General features: G+C 41.5%; 1 protein-coding gene across 1 annotated transcript in view; it reads right to left on the reverse strand.

Annotated features, from left to right (window-relative positions):
• Window positions 1–260: 260 nt before the first annotated feature.
• GUCY2F (guanylate cyclase 2F, retinal) overlaps window positions 261–23,083 on the reverse strand; it is a 112,479-nt gene continuing 89,656 nt past the window's right edge. Inside the window, exons 13-20 of the mRNA XM_030934485.1 lie at window positions 21,984–22,147; window positions 20,997–21,189; window positions 16,781–16,955; window positions 13,495–13,593; window positions 9,738–9,832; window positions 3,721–3,809; window positions 3,540–3,628; window positions 261–354 (exon numbers count right to left, since the gene is read on the reverse strand). Coding sequence (XP_030790345.1) covers window positions 3,541–3,628; window positions 3,721–3,809; window positions 9,738–9,832; window positions 13,495–13,593; window positions 16,781–16,955; window positions 20,997–21,189; window positions 21,984–22,147 — 903 coding nt within the window. The 3' untranslated portion in view covers window positions 261–354; window position 3,540. The remainder of the gene's footprint in view (window positions 355–3,539; window positions 3,629–3,720; window positions 3,810–9,737; window positions 9,833–13,494; window positions 13,594–16,780; window positions 16,956–20,996; window positions 21,190–21,983; window positions 22,148–23,083) is intronic.

The raw sequence follows: 23,083 nt of genomic DNA on the forward strand, positions 1-23,083 counted from the left end.
GAAAAAGAAAACATAGTGCCTCCTACATTTTTTCTGTGAAAATAGAGAGCTTCTCATCTTCATCCAAGTTGGGCCTGCTACTTTGGAATGACTAAACTTGGAGGTGGCTCTCTACTCTTCAATAAGGTTCACATCTATTGCAGTTTACATTCATACAGCCTTGCTAGTGATAGCTGGGTACTGAGCGAAACTTTTAAAAATACTTCCCAGTGTCCTGCTCACGCCAGAATTAGGTCATCCTCAGAGGTGTAGTCATTCACTAATTTCTTGCCCAAGCAGAACAATTTGTTGAACTGAAGTGAGCTTTTCCATTGCCTCACCGAGAGAAGATTCAAATCTTGGAGCCCTTTGCCCCTGGGCGAGAGAAAGAAAAAACAGTAACCATACCTTATATATCCCAGGCCAAAACAGTAAGCATACCTTATATATCCTAGGCCAAAACAGTAAGCATACCTTATATATCCCAGGCCAAAACAGTAAGCATACCTTATATATCCTAGGCCAAAACAGTAAGCATACCTTATATATCCCAGGCCAAAACAGTAAGCATACCTTATATATCCTAGGCCAAAACAGTAAGCATACCTTATATATCCTAGGCCAAAACAGTAAGCATACCTTATATATCCTAGGCCTTTCACAGGATTTCAGTATGAATGATTCCAAGCCCTACGCCACTATTATATTCCATAAACAGTTTGCAAATTGCTCAACTTTCCTGGATTGTTAAACAAATAAACATTATTACATGTGTCAGATTTGCATGATTAGACATTGCTATTTACAAGGGTTTTACAAATTTCACAAAAAAAGATGGCATGTTAATATACAGGTGGTCTCAACTTACTAATGAGGTATGTTCTACACATTTATAAGTCGATGATTTGGAACTTGGAATGGCTTCCTCCATAGTAACAGTGCTGTGTGTGTGGTGGTCAGGTTTCTAGCCAGTCCACAAAGGCTGATTTAACCCACATGGAGCAGAGTTGTATTAAAGCTCTCGTGGGGGTCCTGGGTCCTGATAGCAGAAGGAAAATGTGCTTTCTCTCTATTCAGTGAGTCCAATAAAGACTCAAAAGGCTTAAAAGAGGTGGAATCTAAGCTAACTTTTCCATCTTCATACTTACTTTCACCCTTTTCCTATTTCCCAGGGATCCACTGCTTTTGTGTTATCCCAAGTCTGCCAGTGTGACCCTCTATTCTTCAAAACTGCCAACTTCGCCATTTCTCCTTGTCCTAATCAAAATAAAACTGCCAAATGCTACTGAACAGTTAGCTCAGTTCACCTTCATTATGATATGGGTGATTAATTGCTTCTCACCCTCAAAAAAGCACATCTATGATTAAAAGAGGGGGCTTATCAGCCCAAAATTAACCCCAGTTGGTGAAATGTTATGGAGAGTAACCAGATGATACAAAAACCAGGTTTGAGAAGTAGTGGATATTTGGGGACACAAGGTAAGAGTTATCAGGTAGGGCCCTGCTTGAGAGGCAGCCCCTATAATCACTTCACCAAAGCTGTGCCCCCTTTCATAGCAGTTTTTCATCCTTCCTGTCCAACCTCACGGGGCTCTCTTAAAGGTTTCAAGTTTTTCCTCAACATCTCTTACGATGGTGGCAGCAAGTCAGTGGCATTCATAGGTGTCATAGGTCTTTTGTGAGCTGGGTCTATCCCAGTAAGTGTCAGCTTGTAAATTCATAGAAAGTTGGAAATATTTTGGAATAGGCAGTGTTAGCAAGTAACAGCAACATAGGCATGCTTGGATTTAGGACAAGCCTTCTGAAATTTGTCAGGGGTGTACTTCTTGGGGACTTTTGTGATTTGTATAGGCCACCAAGGCCATGTGGTCAGTTAACAGGCTGATTGAAGTACATGTGTTAATGAGGCCAGGACCAGAAGTGGAATCCTCTCTTGACCCAATGGCTTCAATCTGTTCCATATATCTACAGTACACAGAAGCTGGCCCTTTGTCAAGGGGTTCCAGATGAGTGAATTTACAAATGACCTAAGCAACATTCATCTGTATGTCAGGAAAGCACTACCAAGCACACAGCCAATGATGGTGAGTTGCAGTATTTTGTGCTGCAAACTCCAACACATTCTTAGGAATGGATGGGTTCTTGTACAGTGCCTCCAATGCCACACTACCCTTCCAAAGGGATAAATCCTTCAAGAGCTTCCAAACACTTTCCTGAAGAGAAAGAGAGAGAGAGAGAGGAGAGAGAGAGGAGAGCGGGAGAGGGGGAGAGGGAGAGAGGGAGGAAAAGAGAGAGAGAGAGAGGCTAGAGAGTATGTGTCTGGATCTGTGTGTGTGTCTGTCTGTGTCAGAGGTTGTTCCTGTGTTTCCCTACTCAAAGGAAAGAATGTTTCTGGAAATTGGAAGACTGTAGAACAAATCCTGGCCCCAGGTGTCAGGGAGTCAGAGGGTGATGCAGGAGGCTGCAGAAGAGCCACACACTCAATACAGAAGCCTTTGTAATGCATAAATGTTTACAACTAGTTCAGGGTACCTGTTATTGTTGCAGAAGTGAAGATGTATTGGGGTTTCCTTAGGACAGAAACAGTCACAAAGAATCAACAAAGTCATCAGAGGTCAGTAGGAGAATATGAAAATATGTGGATGCCTTTAGTAGTTGCTGCTAGAATTGTGATTATTCTGGGACAGGTTAGAGAACAAGGGAGCAGGAGTATGTGGAGATGTCTTAATGTTTACCTTAGAATCTTGTGATTTCCAAGGATATGTGGAGGGAGCGAAGTGTTTCAGGGTCAAAGTTTCCATGGAAGAGAGAATAAGAAAGCAAGATTTAAAAAAAGAAAAAAACAAAAAGCAAACACGATAAAGAAGATAACAGATACTGAGAAGGGACAAAGAACACAATGGATTCCTCAGAGATAAATATGGATAAATATGTGGAGAGAATTCCTGATAATTAGGTGGTTGTTGCTGCTTCAGAATTGTACCATCCTAGTAGGGGAGGAAGGATGGGAGAAATTGTCCTGAATACAAGCCAGGCAGTTAAAGAGTAGCCAGTCTTATTTTGCTTGGCAAGGCCAGCCGTGAAAGGGATCAGGCAGTGCCTCCGGAGGAAATGACATAAACATCCCCTCCAAGGTGGTCTTGCCAACAGATCCCAGGAACAGCAGGTAGTCCTATTACTATTGCCTAGACAGATGTAAGTCTCTAAAGATCTGATGTGGCTCACCATGTGGCCCAGGTGCTCAATAATAAAAGAGACAGGTGTACCTACCTGATAACTGGATAGCAAGGCCAGCTTTGTTAGCATTCAAATGTGTTGTCAGGGCAAGAGGCAAGAGTCTCTCTTGGGCCAGGGCAGACAACTTCCCTCAGGTGCAGTTCACCCTGCAGCAGGCCTCCCCACAACAAGGTTTTCACCCATTTTATTAGAGCGTGGAAATTCGCCAGCTCCATCACACTATACCAACAGAGTGTAGGCTGACACTGGCATGCATGCCAAGGGAAGCCCCAGATTTGAAAATTTGGCAAGCTGCTGTGTTCTGTTTTCCTCCTGGCCATTACCTTATGGCTTGTTTCTCACCAACTGCCTTTCTGCTTTTCTTCTTTGGAAGGCTGCAATTTCCACTGGTTGTAGGCCATGGCCCACTTGCCTGCAGGGCAGGGGAGACATCAAATAGGTAGTGAAGAAAGTGTGGCAGAGTATGGCATAGGAAGACTCCAATTAAATGTGAACTCCACTTACCCATCTTTGTCCACTGGTGGGGGCACAGGAAGGGGCTTCGTGAAGCCTTTTTTCCCAATCAGCCAGAAGGTCTCCTCTGTGCCTTTGCCCTTATTATAGAAAACATGAAAAATCTTAAGCATGTTATAATCAATATTCCAAAAAGATACAAGCATTCAGGTTGGCTCAGAAATTGCCTCACCACTCCCTGAAGTCTTCCTCCCTACGGGGCTGAGCCAGAGCAGCCAGATGAAAAGTGAACACCATATCAAGCTGTCATCCAGATGCTTTGTCTCACGCCACCGTATAGCTTCATCATTGGGAATGTGTGGATGTTTGGCTTCACAGCAACCAAATGTCTGGATGCCCAGTTGAAGATTTTGTATATCATTTGTGCCCTGATCTTTTGGCATTAGGCAAGCCATTGTCTTCTGTATCTAGGGTACATATATTCAGATTCTACCTACCTCCTTACCCTCTCATTAAATGGCTCTCACCAAACCCAAAAAGAGAGTAGAAATAGAAAACAGGCTGTTAAATTTTAAGCCTAAATTATCCTGGCTATTTTGAGAGGTCTACATTTGTGCAGTGTTCTTTTCTTCCAGCCAAGGGACTCTCACAGGTAGGGCAAGACCCCAAGTTGGCCTCCATTTATAGCTCAGTTAGTTGGTTGTCAAGAACCACAGGTCTGAAAAGAGAAAAGGAGTGGACACTCAAGCTAGTCACCCCAGGGCCTGAGTGATGACCTCAGAGGAGTCAAATTTTCTGCCTCTGTTCTGCCTTCCTCTCTTTCCAGTAAACTTTCCTCTCAATGTGCTTCTCTCTCCTCCTTTCATCTGTTCTCTCATTTCCTCTAATCCATAAGAAAAAAATGTGTTTACCAAGACTGAGGAAAGTAATGGGATGTGTTTCCAACTCATTAATCTGAAATATGGTCCCACTCTCAGCAGCTCTCATTTGGAGCAGTTCTGAATTGTTTAACTTAGAAATTCCAATTAGATTTGCCCCCTTTAAATATCAAATCCACTGTTTCCTATTTTACATCACATATATTTATCCCTTAACAATAATGACAACGACCATAATAATTAGCACATTTAATTGGAGAATCTCAAAGTATTTTGCAAATATTTGATTCAAGGCTTGAACAAGCCTTCTATGAGGCAAGTAGAAAGAGCATACCACTGTAGTCCAACCTCCATTAACTGGCATTAGACTCTCCCTAAGTCTCAAACAGTTCAAATAATTGGACTACTTGAGCCTACTCTGTTTTCAGAAGAGGTAAACAACTTGAAAATATATTCCTTCACTCATTCTTTCATTTATTCCACTCCTTCTGTACTAGGGCTGGAAATACAGAGATGGCTCCATCCTTAAGGAGCTCACAGTATGGTTAAACACAACCATTAGGCCATGTTTTAGGCCCTAAACACATTAAGCCCAACTCTTCTGCTTCCAAAGCTTTTTCTTTTTACACGGTACCTAGTGTAGTGTCTTATACAGACAGTTGCCCAGTAAATAATCAGACTGTTTCATTAATTGAAACTCTCAGCCCTTGTGCACTTGGAATACTCAAGGTGCCATTGGATCTTATTCTGGAAAAACATACTATTAAAGTTCAAACTCAAGAGTCCCCCACCCTCAGCCATATTTGACTGTTTGTCTTGAGATCTACAGGCTATCAGGACAGCACGCCAATCTCCAAGGAGCTTTGTAGATGCCAGAATTGTCCAAAGATTTGGGTGGGTCTTAGGACACACTGGGATGCCAAAACTAATGGTTGCAAAAGAGGATGGAAGTGTTATGGACTCAGGCAAGCTTCCAAATCAGAGTATGCAGGGGAGCTCCAGGGGCCCTCTGAGGTTTTGGAGCCCATCCAAAAGAATTCTTAGAATCCTAGTTCTCTGTTTACCTACCTGACTTCCACAATTTTGCTAAAGGGAAAAAAAGAGAGAAAACAAGTATGGCAACAACTAAAGCCTGAAGCAAACTCTTTGACCCAATATCAATCCCTAAGCAATCCTAGAGATCCCCCAAATAATAGCATCTTACTTTAGCATGATGCTTCTGAGACATTTTGGTTATCTCCAATCTTACTTAATCCTCACAAAAATCTAGAATATAGGTTAATTATTAATCCCATTCTGCGAATGGGGACACTGAGGTTCCTGGAGATTAAATGACTTGTCAATAAATAGGCACAACTGGGACTTGAACCCATCTCCTAGACACCAAATTTTAAATGCTCTTCCTTCCATACCACAAAACTTCTCCAACACACTGGAGTCAAAAGGCAGATCTAGAGGCCAAAAAGCAACTATTGGGAAATTTGAAGCTTGTGAGATTAATGAGCTTCCTGATAACCACAAGTCAGATGAGGCCTCAATGTGGACAAATGAAAGCACGGAGAGAGGGTGAAATTACTTGTCTGATGTCAGACATTAAGTCAGTTATGGGGCAAGAATTTGAGGCAAAACTTTCTGACCTTCATGGATCTGTCAATACAATCTCACCATTTCTTAATTCAGTTGCTGGTGTGTGTGCATGTGTGTGCTTATATGCACACATGACTGCTTGTGTGTGTACGCTAGGGGTTGGGGTACGAGTAGAAAAGATTGGGGAAAATAAAACAAACACTAATACTTAGGAACCTGAGAACCAAATACTGTTTAACCCCAGAATTCAAAGATAAGTTCAGAAAGTGCCCACCTCTAGAATGTAAATTAGTACAGCCATTATAGAAAACAGCATGAAGATTTCTCCAAAAAGTTAAAGTAAAATTACCATATGATCTAGCAATTCTACTCAAAATATTGGCATTAGTTTGTCAAAAAGATATCTGCACTCCCATGTTCATTGCAGCACTAGGCACAATAGCCAAGTTATGGAATCAACCTGTTTATCAACAGATGAATGGATAAAAAAGTAGCGTATACACACAATGGAATACTTTTCATCCTTTAAAAAGAAAGAAATTCTATCACTTGTGACAACATGAATGGAATTGAAGAATGTTTGCTAAGTGAAATAGGCCAGGCACAGAAAGGCAAATACTGCATGTTCTCATTTATATGTGGAATCTAAAACAATTGAACTAATAGAAGCAGAGAGTAGAATGGGGGTTACAGAAGCCAAAGGTGGGTGAAATTAAGAGATGATGGTGTAAGAACACAAAATCTGTTCAGATAGACAGGAGGAATATGTGTGATTTTTTTCAGCTCTATTGCATATCATAGTGAATATAGTTAATAATGTTGTACATTTCAAAATCACTAAGCAAATGCATTTCAAATGCTGCTACCACAAAAGAAATGTTAAGTATTCGAGGTGATGGATATGTTAACTGGTTTGATTGAATTATTCCACATTGTATTACTAAATCATAACATCACTTTGTACCCCATAAAAATACACAATTATTAATTGTCAGTTTACGATAAAAAATTACAAAGTATTTATAAAGTGTCCACCTCTGACAACAACAACATAAACTGGCGGAAGAGCAATCATTTGAGAAAGTCTCCTCAGAATGTAACTCTACGTAAAAGCTTCTGATAAATACAGCTGATAAGCCTAGATATATACAAAAATCTCAGCAAGGAGCTCCACACTTGTCAGAAAAACAGTGACTGAAACAGGACTCATGTACGAGAAGAGGTAATACAGTGACTTATCACTAGCCCATCAGGAGAGAAATATTGAAAAAGCAGAACTGGCCAGCTAGGCATTGATAATTTGTTGCCAGTATAGAAGAGGGGGTTGAAGTGGGCAATGGGCAGTGGGCACAAGAGGCCGAGCTTCTCATCTCTAAATGAGTCCTCCCCCAAGCTACTGCAGCTTCCTCACTTTGTTCTCTTTCTTTGTAACCTCAACCCAGCCAATTACTCAACTGCCCTATGTTCTCCTCTCTCACCCAATTAATCCATGTTTTTGATTCCACTAAGGGGATGAAACATAAAGTGTCATCAACCTAGTGGAGGAGATGGGGTGGGGGGAAGAATGTTCTTACTGGATACAAACCTTGAGCCCAAGAGAAAAGGCTTTAATGGAGGAATTTCAAACATCAGTCAGTTGGAAGGAAAAGACATTTCTAGCCATCAACTTTGAAATCACACCGGGCTCACCATCAAATGTGATATTTCTGCCCCATGTACTAGAACAACTCTTGCTTCTAGTAGCACAGAGTGGATGAGGAGTGAAAATGTTGAATCAGAATTTCTGAAGTGTGCTGGTGACATGGTCTTATTGGGGGTATATTGCATGTCCCTGGTGGACCAGAAACCCCATGCCCCCCAGCCCCTATGATGCAATGTACGACACCTGTTTCTGGTGGGGAGGTAGAGGGTACAGACACAGAAAGGATCCCTCTGCCTCTCCTGACCTTTCCTTGGGCCTTACTTCCTCTCCTCTTCCTTGTTCTCATTGTCCCTTCCTTTCCTCTGAGGCTCCCTCTTCTCTTCCCTCTTAATCTCTCCTCCTCATAAGGACCCTGACACAATAACCCAGGCCCAATGTGGCATCAGGGAAAGGCTCCTCTTCCAACCTGCTACAAAATGTTCCCAAATTCCCTGGGGTTGAGGAAACCATGAAGCTGCAAAGGACCCTTTTGAAGTTAAGTCCTGATTTTGTACTTGAAACACCCAAAGATGTGAGTGCTCCTGAACTGAATTTGTGGGACAATAAAAACCATGGGGACAGGGATGCATTTTCGTTTTTCAGTTTCAAAAGTGGCAACTCCTCAGTTTTTAAATGAGGGATCTCTGCCCAGCAATGCAGAGGAAAAGGTCTTCAGGAAACCAAGCTGCATTTCTACTCCTCTGTTGAAATATGACATAATGTATAGAAGGATCACAAAAGCTTTGGACAGTTAGATTTGCTGCCCAAGTAATATCCCTGTCCCCATCATTTCACTGTCTGAGTTCTCTGCAAGAGGTGGGAAAGGAACCTCTGTCCCCTTGTAAGTGACTCATCCAACCTACTGGAAGATACTAATGACCTATTGGAAGGAAAAAACTAGGACTCGCCATAGGAGGAAGTTATCAACTAGAATTAGACCTTCCAAATTTTAACGTCTAAAATCTAGCTACATGTAACTTGCCACCATGTAGAAAAGGAATGCCAAAGTCAGAAGCTAATTGTGCATCACTTAGTGCCCTGCTCTTGCTTTGCCCAAAAATAATCACTGAGAAAATCATCTTCATGGAGCCTGATGTCATGGAAAGGTCGCTAAAAAGGAAGTCAGGCTTCCTGAGTCTTGACCTGATTCTGCTATCAGTTGACGGTGTGACCCTGCTCAAACTACTTCACCTCTCTGGACCTTGGTTCTTCATCTGAAAATGAGGGAGTTAGATTGTTATATCACTGAGGTCTCTTACAACTGGGTCAACCGGTGGTCTTTGGGTCATTCAGAAATAGATAAATAGAATGTAGTGGAAATGGCAAAAAAGAGAAAACTAAAATTATTGTAATCCTATATCTCAGGTCAAGCGATAACTCTAACAGGGAAAAAGGAGTTACAAAATGTTCCTCTTTCATAGAAACTGACTTTGTTCCTCCTGGTTTCTTAGGGAAAGAAAACATCTCTCTGCAAATAGTGTGCCAATGGGTGCCTTTCACCCAGGAAGGTTGGCCGCTGAGAAAGTGAATAGAAAATCCAAACTAACAAATACTGTGGCTTATTGAACAATGGCTGGCACTGCCAAAGAGTGAACAAATGCAGGTTAGAAAATGTAAATAATAGTGCAGCTCATTGGAAAGCCAAATTCTGTGCAGTTCTTTAAGACAGAAAGATACAACTTACAGTCTGAAAAACGCAGAAAAAATCTCAATACTCCTCCCCACTGTAGCCATATTTTAAAGAGAAGAAAATTGAGGCAAAATGGAGCCATCTTTTGGGAACCCCAAATGGGGCTGAAGATTCTGCCCAAGTGATAGCTCTGAGTATCAGACTCCCAGGTAAACTCTTTTAGGAGACCATGACCTCTCCAGAAGCAGGTGTATCCAAATAGTCTGGCTCAAAAAACAAAAAGACACTATACCTTGAGCTCTGTTCTTCCTCGAAGCTCCATTTCATAGCCCTCACTCAGATTTTGAAGAATTGTAACAGTGCTGAGACTGACATGAATGCGATAAGCTGCAAAAGAAGGAGAGACATGATTTGAGCTCCTTTCTTTTTTTTTTTTTTTTTTTTTTTTTTTTTTTTTTTTTTTTTGTTTGTTTGTTTGAGACAGAGTCTCGCTCTGCCCCCAGGCTGGAGTGCAGTGGCCGGATCTCAGCTCACTGCAAGCTCCGCCTCCCGGGTTCACGCCATTCTCCTGCCTCAGCCTCCCGAGTAGCTGGGACTACAGGCGCCCGCCACCTCGCCCGGCTAATTTTTTTGTATTTTAGTAGAGACGGGGTTTCACCGTGTTAGCCACGATGGTTTTGATCTCCTGACCTTGTGATTCGCCCAAAGTGCTGGGATTACAGGCTTGAGCCACCGCGGGCCTCCCAAAGTGCTGGGATTACAGGCTTGAGCCACCGCGCCCGGCCTGGAGCTCCTTTCTCATTGGTAAAATTAATGAGAAAATATCAACGTAATAAATGTCTTCACTTGTAAATGGACTGGACCATTAGCAACGTCCTGAGAGAGTTTTACTTAGGGTTTCACAAGAGGTGGAGAGGGAGTGATGGCCTTCCTCACCAGGTCCAAATAAGGCATTAGTTGTAGCACCTATCAGCCTCCTAGACACTATCTCAAATGAAAGGCCATGCAATAGAAAGGTGTTAATTTAACTCAAAGGTTGAGATGGAGAAACCAGCATCTACTGTGCTCTCAGCTGAAACGTGGCGTCATTTGAAGAAAGTTTGACTTCAGCAGCTTCTTTCACAGGCTGCTACTATGGCTGAACTCTCATGCTTTACATATCTTAAGAGGCAAAAGGATGTCTTTTTCATATGCATTCTTACAACTATCTCTCAACATTGCTATACTGAAAAATAAAACATCAATGAGAAATATGCCAAGAACTCTTTCAACAAATATTTTGTGAAGACTGTACATTTATAGCTGACCTTTGGGTGGGGGCACCTAGCTGTGTCTACACATGAATGTACTATTTTCCAACCAATGATCTCAATCTGGGATAAGAGATTTACATGGGGAACTGCCACATTAAAATTTTATTTAGAACCTAAGAGTAATTATTTGATGAAGAATAATCACTTGTTCACTCAGGTAAGATCCTTGACATTTCTAAAAACTGTCACCCCATGAAGCAAGACCTTGTTGAGGTTGAGTCTTAAATAAAAGTCCAAGGCTAGTTTTCACACATGCTTGAGAAAATCATTTAAAAATAAAAAAAAAAGCTGATTACAACCTGAGTAGGAAGGCATGGCTTGAGAGACCTGCAAGGATTTTCTGCTGCGTATACTCACAATGTCTTTCTTTCTCTTTTTTTTTTTTTTTTTTTTTTTTTTTTTTTTTGAGACGGAGTCTCGCTCTGTGGCCCGGGCTGGAGTGCAGTGGCCGGTTCTCAGCTCACTGCAAGCTCCGCCTCCCGGGTTCACGCCATTCTCCTGCCTCAGCCTCCCAGTAGCTGGGACCACAGGCGCCCGCCACCTCACCCGGCTAGTTTTTTGTATTTTTTAGTAGAGACGGGGTTTCACCGTGTTAGCCAGGATGGTCTTGATCTCCTGACCTCGTGATCCGCCCGTCTCGGCCTCCCAAAGTGCTGGGATTACAGGCTTGAGCCACCGCGCCCGGCCGTCTTTCTTTCTCTTGATAGCTCAGTACTGTTGTTTGTTTGTATCTTCCTCATTAACTCATGATCACCCAAAGCCCTTATTCAAAAAAGGTTGTCCTATTCCTAAAATATACATGCCCAGCCAGTATATTCCTAGCCAGTCCTATGTGTGCATCCCACAAGCATCTGGTCTTCAGAGAACCTTTCAGTAATCTTGATAGTAGGGAACACACAGCTTAAAAGAGAGATAGCTCATACCAACGACCATCCACTTGTATGGTAAGGAGAATCACTCCAGGACTGGGTCACGAGTCACTTCCATTCCAGAATCTCAGTGGTTTCAACTGAGCACAAAGGAGATATTGATGAAATAATGTTTTTATTAATAGATGTGTGACATGTCCTGATTTCATATCCAATGTGAGGAGAGGCTACCTCTCTACAGATCTCCATTCAGTTGTGGAGCTTAATGTCATACTTGGGTCATAGTCATTAGCTTTTAGAAAAGCACATTAACCAGCTCCTTTAGCACAGAGAGCATGTGTGTATACTTCTTTGTATGCTTCACAATAACTTCCTTGCACAGTCAGTGCTTAATAAACTCCTGCTGTGGGTGATTCACTCCATTTTCTTCTTCCTAGCTGATCACTGGGTAAGGAGCTGTCTAAATCTCAAAATTCAATTTCTGGTCTCAACTTTGTATTTCCAATGTGAAATGTGTGGAGTTTTCCCTGGTTCAGACCAGAATATGACTTCAGCCTTCTACAAGCTTACATCAGTCCAGAATATTGTGCCAAATCTGCATTGCAGTTCCATGATAAATTTCACTTCATCTTGGGTTGCACTTTAAGAGTAAAATCATATGCAAAACCATATTCATGCAGCAGTTCCTGGATGGCTACTTCCATGGCCTCTGCCATATCTAAGGAGTTTGAAGACTTTCCCAGATGTCAGAAAATTTATTCTGACAACAGCTTCTAAGTTCCATACTGCCTCCTTAATCATGGCTGCACAGGCTAGATTGACTAAGACTGGACCCATTGTGTAAGCCTGTTTCTACACATGAGTGATGGGAAGTGGGGTCAGACAGGGCACCACCCACTGTTATACAGGCCACCATAACATCAGGGACTAGTTTGAGTATATTGCTGAAGTTTAGGAAGAACTTTTCTTGCCAGAGCCAGAGCTTCTAAGGGCTTAAGTGGTTTCTTCCCTTTTTTGGTATAAAATCCATGAAAACTGCATATAGAATTTGATGTTATTCTCTATGCTCTTCCTATAATAGCATAAAAAATGCTTTGCTCAACCATGATATAAGCAAAAGGCACATTGTGATTCTGTAGTGGCAGTAAATAACCAAGTAAGAGTTGAGCCAGCATCTTACAAACAGACAAATGGCATATGGTTTGTACAGTTTTCTTTTCAAAGAAGCAGAGAAGAAATGGTATCTTTGATACTATGCCTGTTTTGATAGAAGCTAAGGGTTTTATATACAGGGAAGTTGTAATAAATTATTTCAGAATTCCAAGCTACTTGGATTTAGGGATTATTGCTAGCTAAGTTCTAGAGGGCTATTTGATGAAGCCAGAACTCCTGGGGTCCTAACTGGTTCAAAAAGGGGACTGCAACAGCAAACAGTAGCCAACTGGGAGGCAGCTGGCTTCAGTGTGTCTCCACAAACTAGTTGAAAAATGGAAAATGTCAGTCCCTCATGTAGTTCTTTTCTCAACATGACTCCCACAAACCCACAAGCCCGGCCAATTTTTTTCTTTACCCAAAATACTATTTTAGTTGTTTTTATCAAATTGAGTGGCTGTTTTGGTGTCACTTAGCTACAGCTTCATTTCTAGAACAAGAAAGGTACATGTTCAGTCCAACATCACCCCCTACTGGTTTGCCATTAGAGACCAGGAAAATGTGTGATAAATCTCAATCTTCTCAAATTATCTTTTATTTTTCTTTAAAACATTAAAACATCAAGTACCCTGCTCTCTTTCACCTCTGTGAAGAAGAATTACCTTCTCAATAGCAGGATGGTGCCATCCTATCCATCCCTCTATTAGGTACTCACGTAAGCCTGTTGATTCCATCCGAGAAGCTGTGTTCACAGTGTCTCCAAACAAGCAGTATCTGGGCATGGTGAGGCCCACCACTCCAGCAACAACCGGCCCTGTAGAGTAGCAGGGGGTTGGAATTACAGTCAACAGGTACGCACCCAATGCTAATAGAGGAATGGTACAAAGAGGAAGGAATGTATCTTTGTAAAAGAATAAAAGTTGCCATCATATAGCTCTGGGAATCTGAAGAAAGACATAATGAGTAATGAACTCTTTGCCCTACAAGAAAGTAAATTTATAACAGTGCAGACATGACTGCCCTTCTGATTTGTACCTTTGTTCCAAGTAACAGTTACACCCGAGATGCTTATATCTGTCAACAGGGACAAATAAGTATCAAACCCAAATCAGAAAGGCCTGGACAGGGACTCAGGGTCCAAACATGTTTGTTGTAAGGAAAAAAATGTAATTTTTCTCGTGCCTTAGCGCTGGAAGAAAGACTTTCATGGGTTTATCTGGCTCCCAAACTGTGTCTATCAATTATTCTAAAACATTTCAAAAATCTGAAAACAAATAGAGTTCATTTTCAATTGTCTGTGTTGGGGCATGGAAAAGCAGTATGTATAAATAAATAATCAAAGAATATTTTGCATTTAGAATTTTTTTGTTCTTACATTTTAATATGGCTGTGTTAAGTGTTCAAGATAATTGAGAAAACTTCAGCAGCCATACTGAAAAGTCAGTTTGGGAGTATCCAGAAAGTTCTTCACCTTCACCTTTCTGGTTTCTGCTCTGATTTTTTTTTTCCTAAAAAGAGATGGGGGTCTCACTATATTTCCCACGCTGGTATCAAACTCCTGAGCTCAAGTGATCCTCCCACCTCGGCCTCCCAAAGTACTGGGATTACAGGTGTGAGCCACCATGCCTGGCTTTCTGCTCTGTTTTTATGGCTAGGCACCAAGGGGAATAAAAAAGAAAAGTAACACATAGTCTCAGTTCTCCAGGAATTTATAGTCTAATTGAAGAGAAGATACTATCAAAGAGGAAGCAATTAAGCAGTAACCCAAGACAACACATGGCTGAGGCAAGAAGCACAGACAGAAGTGCTATAATAGTTCAGAAAATGGGGGGAGGTGCTTATTAGGACCTGACTCAATCAAGAAGGATCCAGTGGAGACAGTAGGATTCGATCTAGGTCTTGATGGGTAAGTAAGATTTGAACAGTGGAAAAGAGACATAAATCAAAGGCCTGTGGTTGGGATTGAACATGTAATTTGGGAAGCTCTTAGAGAGAACAGTCTGCCTAGTTCACATGGCTCGGGAGAAACTGGAGACAAGGTTGGATTAAGTGGGTTGAACAAGATGGAGAATCTTGAACCACTAGAGAATTTTGAGCAAGGAATTACATGATCTTTTTTCTCAGATCAGTGTATAAAATGCACTGAAAGGGGAAAAAGTAAAACCAGGGAAAACCTTTAGATGGCTGCTGCAGTAATCCAAGCACAAGGTACTTAAAAGGAGGCAATGATAAGAAGTGGATGGCCACGAAGTAATAAGAGAGACGTAAAAGAATCAACAGACTTGTTGGCTGTCTGATTGACAACCATGAGAAAATTGCCATGGGCTTGTGAGTTTATGCTGATTTGTGGAAAAAGATGACTTGAAGTTTTAAATATGTTAAATTTGAAATAATGGTGAACGCTTCAAGAAGATGTAGGCTGAGGGGGGTTGGAAATGTGAAACTGAAGCACAGATGACAGATGAGGGCTTTTCTCTAAAAGAAAAAATCAAACACCTGCTATGTGCTAAGAACTCTGGATACAAACTTGAGTAAGACATGCTTCCTGCCACCAAGGAGCTTAAAGCCTAATGGAAGGACAGACAAGGAAACACAGATTATGCTGATGACTACGAGAAGGATGGATGGTAAGGGGCAAGAGTGGAAGCAAGAAGATGCTACTGCAGTTATCCAGGCGAGAGATGTTGGTGTCCTAGGCTTGGGTTGTGAGAGTGAAGAAGAGACAAGATAGATCAATACATATTTAAAAGGTAAAGTGTTCAAGACTTAGTAGTTAGTTGAATGTTAAAGGTCAGAGTAAGGGAGGAGTCAAAGAGAATGACTCCCAAGACTAACTGGAGAAACTAGGTCAATGGTGGTACCACCAACTGAAATAGAGAATAAATATAAGAAGAGCAGGAAGTTTGTATGAGTAAAAAATAATTCTGTTTTAGATGTGTTGAGTCTAAGGTCCGTGTGGAACATTCAGGTGGGCATATCAGCAGGAAGTTTGATATAGAAGGCTGAAGCTTAAGTGAGAAGACTGCACTAAAGCTGTGGAGTTGGAAGTCATCAGCATCAAGTGGTAGTTAAACCACAGGTATGAATGAGATCACCCATGAGAGTATGTAGGAGGAGAAAAAAAGTGCATCATGACAGAACACTGGAGAATACCAATATAAGGGACAAATAGAGACACAGACTGTGGTAGAAAATGAAAGTCAGGTTGCTGTGGGTTGAGTAATCAATTAGAGGTGATACATGCAGACAGCAAAGAGATCACAAGACTGAGAGCTTTGCAGAAAATGTTAGAGAACAGGAAGAGTCAAGAGAACCAGTAAATAAAGTGAAAAGCAGCATTCACAGAGTGAGGAGCATGTCATAAAAGCCAATTAAGAAGCGTTTTAGGGAGGCTTGTCATGAATTCCAGATACCGCAGAGGTAAAGGCAGACAAGGATTGGGGAAAGTGGTGAGAACTGAAGTCAGATTGCAAAGGGGCTAAGGAGGGACTGGACAGTGAAGAAATGGCACAGTGGATGTCATTCATTTTTTTAAAGAAGTTTGGTAGGAAAGGGGTAAAAAGGATGGGGGAAGGAAAGGAGCCTAGAAGAGCAGAGCAAAGAGAAAAAGGTAGGGAGTGGATACAGAAGCAAGAGGAGCTAGTAGGTAATGAATATGGGAGGAAAATAGTTCCAAAGTTGGGATTTTAATTAATTAAATGAATTATCCTAACTACAAGATACACTTGTTGATTTTATAGCATAGTCAAACATGGAAATATTGCCTCTAACCAAAATGGTAGATTAAAAGGGTTTAGTACCGGAACAAGGAGCTGCTGCCCACTGTGTTAGTGCAGGTACTGGGAGGAGAGTAAACTTGGGTAGGCATAAAGGAATTATGCAGCCCTGGACACCTGGATAATCCAGTGGCCAGGAATCAGTGGAGAGCTATCTTTTTCCCTTTCTTTTTTAGTCTTCCTAGAGGCACATAAGAATGTTTCCTTACTTTAACTGGTTATTACCTGAGTGCAGGCCAATTCGAATTCGGACTGGCACCTCTGGCATGTGCCGCATCTTGAAAGTGCCCACAGAGCTCAAGATATCTAAGGACATGTTTGCAATCTCAGCTGCATGCCTACTGCCATTCCTCTTCGGGAGGCCTGAAGCCACCATGTAGGCATCTCCAATGGTCTCTACCTGGGAATTAGGAAAAATAGAATTAGCAAACAACTTATTTGTGCTTTTTTTTAGCACAGAGCTGTAAGGGTATAATGGAGGCCAGGTGGTTTTGTTGTAAAGTGAGAAAGGCAGAGAGGGACTGTCAATGATCCACAAGTCTGGCTGCATGTTAGAATTGCTTAAGGAGCTTTATTAAAAATACTGAAGTCTAGGCCCCACACCAAGAGATTCTGAAATAAGTATAGCTACCTCACAGGCTCCTGATTGACCTTAGAAAAACACCAGGCTCTGAGACATTTGTGGGGAAGAGAAAAGGGAGATTTCTAGGACTGTCCCTAGGGTGTCCATGGGGGAGCATCTTAGGAGAAGGTGGCTATGATGCTTCCCAGAAAACATTTCTATAGATTATTTGGGGTAAATAAGCTAGGGTAGCCTTAAGGAAAATATAGGGAAAGGGAAAGGAAGAACAAGCCTGTTCCCTCTGCTTTGCCTTGCTAATATGATGAAGTTAGTTTTGCTGGCCTAGTGGGTATAAGAAATTAGTCTCTTCCCACCAGTTACCTCCTCCTCTCCTACTGCTACCTCCCTAAGGAGCAGCAGTACTGGCCCTCAGCTGCTTTGCAGGGGATGGTTAGGGCTGGACACTTGAAAAAAAGGGAAATCTATGCTCCTCGCCTTCCCCACAGAAGTGTGCTCACTGTTTTAGATAACCAGTAAGTTGAAACTTTTCGGGTAAATCCAAAAAATAACTAAGCTGAAGGGACTTTTTATGAAATGTGCCAGTCAGACTGTGTTACAAGTTTGAATCCAGTTAAAACCCATGTGTTCCTGGAGAACTGCACCCACAGAATACAACAGTTAAGAACAGTTAGAATGGCAATCATTAAGAAGTCAGGAAACAACAGGTGTTGGAGAGGATGTGGAGAAATAGGAACACTTTTACACTGTTGGTGGGATTGTAAACTAGTTCAACCATTATGGAAAACAGTATGGCAATTCCTCAAGGATCTAGAACTAGATGTACCATATGACCCAGCCATCCCACTACTGGGTATATACCCAAAGGATTATAAATTATTCTACTACAAAGACACATGTACACGTATATTTATTGCGGCACTATTCACAATAGCAAAGACTTGGAATCAACCCAAACGTCCATCTGTGACAGACTGGATGAAGAAAATGTGGCACATATACACCATGGAATACTATGCAGCCATAAAAAAGGATGAGTTTGCGTCCTTTGTAGGGACATGGATGCAGCTGGAAACCATCATTCTTAGCAAACTATCACAAGAACAGAAAACCAAACACCGCATGTTCTCACTCATAGGTGGGAACTGAACAATGAGATCACTTGGACTCGGGAAGGGGAACATCACGCACTGGGGCCTATCATGGGGGGGTAGGGGGGAGGGGGGAGGAGGGAGGGATTGCATTGGGGAGTTATACATGACATAAATGATGAATTGATGGGTGCTGACGAGTTGATGGGTGCAGCACACCAACATGGCATAAGTATACATATGTAACAAACCTGCACGTTATGCACATGTACCCTAGAACTTAAAGTATAATAAAAAAAATAAAATAAATAAAAAATAAAAAAATAAAAAAATAAAAAAAATAAAAAATAAAAAAAAATAAAAATAAAAATAAAAAAGAACATGAGACTCTGAAGTTCTACCATCTTGGTTAGCATTTAAGATTCAACACTTGCAAACTGTGTGGCCATGGGCAAATCACTTAATCTCTCTGTACTTCAGTATCCTTAGCTGTAAGATAGTGATAATGATAGTAAAAACTTCATAGGGTTTTCTAAGGAATAAATAATTTAATATATGTCAAAGCATTTAAAACCTGCCTATTAGATAATATATATTTAGTTCAAGCTATCATCATCATCACCATCATCAAATAGGTATGTCTTGAAACCAGCCTTGGAACTGTGGGTATGATTCAGCCCCAGAGAAAGAAGTTTAGCAATCAGCAATAGGCTCCTCATCATGAATTTCTATAGCCAATAAAAATGATCCTTTCAATCTATAGGACTTTCTGTCTCAAAATATTTCCATCCAAGGTCTCCCTTACCTTGTGCAATTTGAGGAACGGATACCTGCCCTCACGTAGGCATGCCAGCCTGCACACAGGAAGGAAGGATTACCATGTAAATACTATATGGAAGGGGAAAGTCAGTGGTTGGCCATTATCAGAGATTAGTGGTTGACCCTTTAGCTTTGACGAGTCAGTCACCCAGGAGGCCCCAAGGATATGGATGAGGAGATTAGAAGAGCAGGGAGCATGGGCATGCATGGTCTTGGTGTGCAGACTGCTGTGGAAAATTGTGGGTTTCTGTGGAAATTATCAGTCAACATAAAGATGCTGAGAGGGAAAAGGAGGTTTAGAAAGGGGTGCGATTGAGATGCAGATAGTGGCAGGAGAACGGAAACGGAATCACTAACTTCATAATTCTATAGTAGCCTTCTATTTCAGATTATCCATTCCATTTCAGATTATCAAGTACCAGGGGAGGTGATTCAAATTTTACAGGTAAAGAAAATGAAAATACAAATGAGTTTGGTCATTTGCTGCTGGTTCAATTTTTATTTCCTTTGCACTGTGTCATTTTTAATAAACAGAGCTGAAAAAAATAAATTTCATTTTTGGATTTATATAGCCTTGCTCTGTTCTGGGAACAGCCCATTAACTCCCTACTGCAACCATTAAGTACCAAAATATCTAATAGCCTATTGCTAAGACCCCCAACAATTGTCTGAACAGAATCAGCTGGATTGATTAAACTGGTAGCTGTGTTACAGCCCACGCTGAATCATCTTTGATTTTAGTTTCAACTGAATTAGCTTTCAGTGATTTGTTTTTCTCTTCAGGCTGCTTGAGTTCAACAAGTTAAGACAGGTACTCTGATTCCATGGATTTTTCCTGCATCGTGGTTTCCATGTGTGCTTCTTGATTAGCTTGTAGCTCCTGCTGATTGACAGGTATGATGTTTATTTCTGAGCCCTATTTAGGTGGCTTGGCCTAGCCCTGAGGCTCCCTACCTGACCTGAAAAGGCCCTGTCTAATCTGAGATAAACACACTTTCTTGTGTGTGATTTGAGAGCTAGAACAGTTCAGACTACTGTGAAGAATCCAATGAATGGAGCTACTCATTCTCCAGCTCTACTTTGGTCCTGGGATAGAGAGGCTGTCTAAAGTTTAGGATGCCTGGGGCATCTTTCTTCTTCAATAAGACAAGCATCCATGATGCAGACAACTTAGAAATGTCCCTGCACAGCTTTGAGATTTTTAGTCATTTTTTGCCTAGAGACAAGACAACATATGTAAACAAAGGTAAGGAAGCATGGCACCAAAATTAGTCAATGTAGTCATTTTGCAAACTCTAATAGAGTGACAATTCACAGGCTGGAGGAGTGAGAGAAGGTGGGAACAGGGGCTTGCCACCCCACAATTAATCACCTCCCCAGACCTCAGACCAATAGGCAGCCTTTCGGTTACCCTGTAGCAATCCCAAAGAGCCTCGAGTCTAATATTTCTCTGCTGTAATGCCAAGTTCTCTCCTGTATAAAACAGTACCTGAAGGAGGAGACCAAATTTTTATAGCATGTATTAGATCTACACAAACCTTACCAAGAACTCTGTAGCAGTCACCAACTATGGGGAAAACACCAATACTTCCTCTTTATCCCCTTCAGTGCCTAGTACAGTACTGCCTACGCTATGAGTACTCAGCCACTGATGTGCAATAACTCTCTTGGTCCCAACATCTTCTTAGTCCCAATTCTAGAAAAAAAGTTCAAAAGAAATCTGGCAATCTTTTGCTGGGTTGAAAGTTGTTATTTTGTAAATTGGGAAATTACATGCATTCTACCTGGCTTTCATTTCCAGTGACATACCAATGGAAGGGGTGTACTATTTAATTTTTTATTCCTAAATAACAATATTCCATAAATTTTATTCTTCAATTTTGGAATACACATGGATGGGCCTCATGTAAAAATTTCACTATGGAATATATTTTCCTGCTAATTAACCTACCTTGTAGACATCATGACTGCCAATTATTGCATCAAAGAGTGTGTATAGGTCATTCAGAAGATCCACCACCTCAATGGGCTCACTCATGGCTGAAATGGTTGTGAAGCCCACAATGTCGCTGAAGTACAAGGTGACCAAGTCAAAGCCCTCAGGTTCAACTGTGCAGCCCTTTTTGAGAGATTCAGCAACTGATCTGAAAAGCAGACACAGCTATTCCTAAGATGACACTGGTCTCCTTTCATGCCACATCCACCTGCTAAAAATACACCAAATAAACCTCTAAAAATCACTGCTAATAAATGATGAGGAAGAAAGTGTTACATTGATGAAAACATTAATTCATTCATTTATTCTACAAATAAGTTTTAAGTGCTTACAATGGGTCAGGAACTATGCCAGGTGCTGGAATACAGCACTGGACGAACCTGGTCTGTGCCTTCATGTGGAGGTTTTTCAGCTCTCTAAATGCCTAACTCAGACACCTGGGGAATGCTCCCAGGTGACTGCCCTTTCATGAGGCTAGTTTCCTTAATTATCTCCTAGAAGATCACGTTACAACATAATAAGTAAGGTGCCCTGGAAAACTTGGAAATTGTAGCAACAGATAAGGTTTTCAGCTAAGAGAGGAAAGACCTGGAAAAACGACCTTGCTACTTTCCTCTAGGAGCTCAAAGAACTGCTTTCTTTTAATCAGTCAACCTCCTAGGAAAGTCACGAAGTGACATACAGAAAAATCAAGGCACAAAAACTTAAATGACCAGCATGATCTACAGGTAGTGGAAAATTAGGATGCGTGCTCTGCTCCCTTGGTTTCAAATTTTACTTTGATTTGAAGGTGTGACTCAAGCCCACTAGGAGGAGAGAGGGTGCAGGACAAGGGGAGGGAGCAGTTAGTTGATGGGTAGTTTTTTCTTTCTTTTCTTTTTTTTTTTTTTTAACAGAACACACTGTGATAAGGATTCACACTCCTCAGGTGTTCTCACATACGGGGGTAGCATCTGTGTTAGAAGCTTTTCCGTTTTCTGTTTTTCAATTTCCAGCTCTTCAGTCCGCTCCCGAATCAAATCTTCCAAGTTGCTAGAATATTGCTCCAACATCCGAAGCATAGAATCAATGATATTGGTCTTCTTCCCTTTATTAAAAGTTTTAAACTGGAAGTAAAATAGAAAAGGGAACCAGAAAATGCTTATTCCTCAAACTCAGAGATGATGGAGCAGGTCCCCTTATCACAAATCCATTCCACTAAAATGCCAGGGCAGGAAAGGTGAACCCAGATATAAATAGGAAAAGTCACCACCCATCCTCACTATCACCCTGACCCATTTACAGGGCACTTCCAGTGCACCTCTGCCCCCTCCCCATCCCCGCACACCAGTAGTTCTTCCCCTACACTTCTGGTTCTTTCAAGCCTGAGCAAAAGTGCTCTGAGCAGGTTCCTTCAGTTCTGAGATGCTATTACATGCATAGTAGCCACTTCTAAGACAACAGGATTTGGTCTTGAGCCCAGGCCAGTTGTGTGTAAGGTAAGGGGAAAGAGGGCCGAAAGTGTCGTTTTACTCTTCTGGATCATTAGTCTATAAATCATTCTTACCCTCAAATGCCACTGTGTTGCCAGTTTTTGAACAGTGAGAGGTTCCTTGACCTCTTACAGAGGGCTCAAGATCCACATGATAAAATCAACCCCTATTTTTTACCATGGAGGTCCAAGACTAGGGGTGTCCTCTAGCACCTGTCCTTCGGTCAGTCAGAGTGATGTAAAATTCAACTGATTTTGCCCCCATTCTATGCCCTGATGCTTAGAGATGTCTGCATGTCACGAATTTTCAATATGCCTTTTTGGGACCTTGTCTATCTACAGTAACAGGGAGCTAGGCATAGTATTAAAATCATGAGGGGTAGCCCCTCTATACTGCTATAGTCAACTTGCACATGATTGTGTTCACAACAACAAAAAAATCGGAGGTGGTTTTGCTAAGCAGACATCTAGGGCTCTGTCCCAGTGGACCTTTTATATATAGCCAGGCCACACATGCTCCACCTAGCACCCAATGCCCCAAGGCCAACACTAGGAGTTTCCCTTCTGAGCC

This window comes from Rhinopithecus roxellana, chromosome 7, assembly GCF_007565055.1.
Source record: "Rhinopithecus roxellana isolate Shanxi Qingling chromosome 7, ASM756505v1, whole genome shotgun sequence".
NCBI lineage: Eukaryota > Metazoa > Chordata > Mammalia > Primates > Cercopithecidae > Rhinopithecus > Rhinopithecus roxellana.